The 5,092-nt window shown below is 35.1% G+C and overlaps 1 protein-coding gene across 1 annotated transcript in view; it reads left to right on the forward strand.

Annotated features, from left to right (window-relative positions):
- Nucleotides 1-5,092, forward strand: part of LOC107708169 (attractin-like protein 1) — a 127,804-nt gene that overhangs the window by 60,899 nt on the left and 61,813 nt on the right. Inside the window, exons 19-20 of the mRNA XM_016512337.1 lie at nt 382-519; nt 2,618-2,711. Of these exons, the coding sequence (XP_016367823.1) occupies nt 382-519; nt 2,618-2,711 (232 nt within the window). The remainder of the gene's footprint in view (nt 1-381; nt 520-2,617; nt 2,712-5,092) is intronic.

The raw sequence follows: 5,092 nt of genomic DNA on the forward strand, positions 1-5,092 counted from the left end.
ATATATATATATATATATATAGTTTTTTTGGTATAAACTACTATTCAAACGTTTTAGATTTTTTTAAAGAAATTATTACTTTTATACAGTAAGGATGATTCCAATCATATTTTGTTGTCTTTACAGTATCACTCTTAATATTTTTCCACAACATAGATGGGATTTTAAATATGAAAATATATAGCTGGTTTCATGTTTTAGGAAAGGGATCCCTCACTAGGGGATCATTGTATTTGAGGGTTTTTGGCATCAAAAGTTTGAATATCTTTTAGTTTTCAGTTCTTTAGTTTATATAACACTGTGAGTCATCTCTGACATCAAAGTTTGTAAAACAAAAAAAAGAAGAAAATTCCAAACTGACAACCAACTTTTATTTCCCAGCATGCCAGTGCAATGGCCACAGCACATGTGTGAACGTCAGCGTGTGCGAGCAGTGTCGTAACCTCACCACCGGCCTTCACTGCGAAACATGCTTGCCTGGATACCATGGAGACCCAACCAATGGCGGAAAGTGCCAAGGTGAGAATATTTGCACCTGCTACTAACAGGGCATTTTGATATACCATTTGGCTTAGTAATGGAGAATAGAGCACACTGGGAAATGAGTGTTGAGGTCATTGAGGTGGTTGTGCTGCCAGAGGAGAGGGGTAAGATCACACATAGACATGCACTCACATTTTTTCTCTTTTGCCCTGGAGAATGTCGGTTTACAGCACTGGCCTATGATTCCAGGTGAAACAGGATATGTTGTCATAGACCATTATGTTCACAGATATGGGAGAACTCCCCCACCAGGAGTTTAAAACTAAGAGCTAGTGATCACAAAATATGTGTTATTTTAAACATTATAAAAGTGCGGTCCTAAGAGGTCTTATGTTTTATTTACAACATATTTTTGTATGTAAATGGATTTGTTCCTCAATGTTTTTGTGAAATTTTGCCCAAGGCCACTTCTACTTTAATACTTTATGACACATCAGTTCTGAAACTGCTCCCTGCAAACATTAGACACTATCATATTTCCCATATTCTTGAGAAATATGATATTCATATTCCTTCTTAAAAGCGGACCAGCTCACAAAAGACGTTCATATGCACATCAGCATAGACCTTTGATATACGACCTACAGGATGCTGGGATTTAGAGACAGCATAGAATTGGTCCTATACATGCTTTCATGCATGTTTAGCACAGCGGACAAAAGCCTGTCAGAGCCCAATGATCTGCAGCCATGTTAGTGCAGCGTGAAGAGCCTGTGTAGAATTGAAGCTTATTTTAGAAATAATTATAGTCCACTGCTCAAAAAAGGAAAATGGATTTCAGTACAGATAAAAGACTGTGGCACTTAAAGCAGGTGTTTTTGTCCATATCAAAAATCTTCTGAGCGCAATTTAACCTGTTTTGCAGAGTTTCAGAACTGGTGATCTTGAAGTGAGTCATGTAATAAGAAATTACATTTTCCTCATGCTTTGAAATAAGAGTTAATTGAAACTCTTATTTCAAAACTTTCTCCCAAGTCCAAAAAGACCAATTTCATCCAGATTCTACAAATACACTAACACAACAACTCCCACATCAATGCCAGTAATGCTAATATGGAGTTCAGCAACATGGTCTGCTCAGCCATAGTGATGTTTCATATGACCACTTTACTCATTAAAAATATATGTTTGTATAGACAGTATTATTCACAAGTTCAGGGTCAGCATGAGAAATGTTTATAAAAGTGTCTTTTAAATGTATTGTAAGATGTTTTAATGTTTTTGAAAGAAGTCTTCTTTCAAAAACATTAAAAGATCTCACTGACCCTAAACTTTTGAACAGTAGTCTATAACATAAAACATATGCAAAAATATATATTTTATATAATATATACAAATATATATTTGCAAGTAAATTTATGAAATTTAATTGAAATGTGTAAATCTGTTATTTAAATAAATCTATTTCAAACTATTGTTATTTTATTTTTAAATTTTGTAATATGTAGTACTAAATTCAGATGTTTTAGTTTCTGCTCTGCCAGGATTATGTAATAGTTTTATTTTCAAGTGCACATAGAATGAAGAGAATTTACCGTTATGTTTGTTCATTGACCTCTGTGGTTAAGGTTTGTAATTTATTATTTTGATTTCCATCATTGATGTTGCCTAGGGACCGTAACATGATGTTCTTATTTCATCTAATGCAGCAAAACTCACTTCTCTGTGAAGAAAATCTGAGAACAGAAAGGGACCACCTATGGCTATGAGCTAATCTCACTGTTTTTGTCAGCCTGTTTGACCTGAAGTATAGATCCAACTGATGTACTGAAAACTGAAGAGACTGAATTGAATTTGAATGTTTGAGTCAATTAAGTCGTTTGAATTTGTATTTATTTGTAGATAAAAAGAGCTCATTCCTTATTGAAATCTACATATTTTCTTTAAATTGCAGTATGTGCAGTTTTCATTAATTAAATATTTAAGCTACTGTGTTCGTAGATCAGTCTTGTACTTCTCTGTGTTTCTGTTCTCACACAATGTTTTTCTGTCTTTCCTTCCCACTTCTATCTCTCTCCATATATTTCTCGTCCCCCCATTTTTGTCCGGTTCCTCCACACTTTTTCTTTTTCAGCCTGTAAATGTAATGGCCATGCCAACGTGTGCCAGGTGCTGACGGGCAAATGCTTCTGCACCACCAAGGGTATCAAAGGCGACCAATGCCAGCTGTAAGTACCTCTACTGCATACAAACATTTAATTATCTTAATAAGGACATACCAAGACTTTTATTTTAAAACATTTTAAATAAATAGAATTGATTTATATAGAATAAATACTTAAGAAAAACATTAATATACTTATTCAATAAATAATATTATAATTTTTTATTGCAATTTATTTATTTATTTTAACCCCAATTGACATTGTCCCTGAATCATTTCAAAGTATAGTTAATACCTACACACTCCTTTAATCATTAAGCCTCCTGCATTCCATTTAGCTTGACTCTGTGTCCTCACAATTTTACCTAAAGCTGACCTGCAGACGCAGCATATTTTGTCTGCGTGTGTGCACCCACTTTAATAGCACTAATAGAGGTGGAAGTGAGGTGTGGGAGTGTGCTGGCGTGTGTTTGTGACTATTAGAGAGACCATTCCTCTTTGAGAATAATGAAACTCAAGCGTTTCACTCACTGCATTGTTATATGTGCATGCAGGAATTCTAAAGAGTGGGTTGACCAGTCATGCTTATTTAGGAGATGTGGGTGCGAACTGAATTTCCCACTCAGATACTTCAGTCACAGAAACAGAAGCTGGTGAGCAGCTTGAAATCTGGGCTGCTATGTTGCATTCAGAGCTGCAGCAGAGGATGGTAGCTCCTTTGTTGTGCTCTTTTAAGAGCAAATGCTTTGTTATAGGCTGACGTGTAACTCTGGGATATGAAGTGTTTTATGACAGGAAACAGGAAACTGTGTCCTTTGTCCCTGCAGGTCTCTTTTCACATTGTATTTTTTGGCACCACAGTGCATTTTCATCATAAACATAGCGACAGCTGTACACCGTAGTAAGGTAATGACTCAGGAGGAGAAGGCATCATAGAAAGCATTGTGCACTTAATTTTTTACTTTGCTTTACTGGTACCATTGTTAATACCGTAACTGATTGACGTTTGGTTCCATTCGGTTTCCATTAATGTTTCTTGCAAAATGTTTCTTCGATGCAAAAATACTCCAGTCCAGTATAGTTCAATTCCCAAAAAATTGATTCTTATAAACAGGTTCTGAATTAAAAGCATAGTGACAAGTGTAGTCCGATTTCTGAACAAGTGACTCTTATGAGCTCATTATTTACTGAATCAAAAACATTGAGTGTGACCAGAGTAGTCCAATTACAGAAAAGGGTAGTTGACTCTTATGAGCTCGGTCTTATTAGTGAATCAGAAACATTATTATCAAGATTATTAACAAGATTATCTCCAGTGTTTAATTCCTGAACAATTGACACTTATGCGTGAGTAGTTCTTTTTAGTGAATCAAAAGAGTTTGACTAGTGTAGTTCAATTCCTGAACTAGTGACTCTTATGAGTTGGATCTTTTTAGTGAATTATAAACATAGAGTGTGACCAGTGTATCCAGATTCCTGGATGAGTGACTCTTATTAGGTAATAGTTATTTTTAGTTTGGTTCCATTCGGTTTCCATTAATGTTTCTTGCAAAATGTTTCTTCCATGCAAAAATACTCTGGCAGTATATTGTGCACTGCAACATTACAATTAAATCTACTACGCAAAAACATATGCAATATGTCCAGTATAGTTCAATTCCCAAAAAATTTATTCTTATAAACAGGTTCTGAATTAAAAGCATAGTGACAAGTGTAGTCCGATTTCTGAACAAGTGACTCTTATGAGCTCATTATTTACTGAATCAAAAACATTGAGTGTGACCAGAGTAGTCCAATTACAGAAAAGGGTAGTTGACTCTTATGAGCTCGGTCTTATTAGTGAATCAGAAACATTATTATCAAGATTATTAACAAGATTATCTCCAGTGTTTAATTCCTGAACAATTGACACTTATGCGTGAGTAGTTCTTTTTAGTGAATCAAAAGAGTTTGACTAGTGTAGTTCAATTCCTGAACTAGTGACTCTTATGAGTTGGATCTTTTTCGTAAATCAAAAACATAGAAAGTGACCAGTGTAATTTTGAATCCTGAACAAGTGACTTTATGAGTTGGCTCTTTTTAGTGAATTATAAACATAGAGTGTGACCAGTGTATCCAGATTCCTGGATGAGTGACTCTTATTAGGTAATAGTTATTTTTAGTGAATCAAAAACGTAGTGTGTGACTAGTGTAGTCCAATTCCTAAAAAAGCAGCTCTTATGAGTTTGTTCTTTTTAGTAAATCAGAAACATAGTGTGTGACCAGTGTAGTGTAATTCCCGAACAAGTGACAAGTGATGATTTCTCTCTCGCACGCACTTTTGTTGTTATTTCATTGTGTGAGTGTGCGTGCCGGTAGATGCTTGTTTTTAATTGTGTGTAACCCAATCAGGCCAAGCCAGGTCCATTGATGATGTATTCAAGCGTGTCTTCATCAAGGACAAAT

Source organism: Sinocyclocheilus rhinocerous, unplaced genomic scaffold, assembly GCF_001515625.1.
Source record: "Sinocyclocheilus rhinocerous isolate Xijiao unplaced genomic scaffold, SAMN03320098_v1.1 scaffold1243, whole genome shotgun sequence".
Classification (NCBI taxonomy): domain Eukaryota; kingdom Metazoa; phylum Chordata; class Actinopteri; order Cypriniformes; family Cyprinidae; genus Sinocyclocheilus; species Sinocyclocheilus rhinocerous.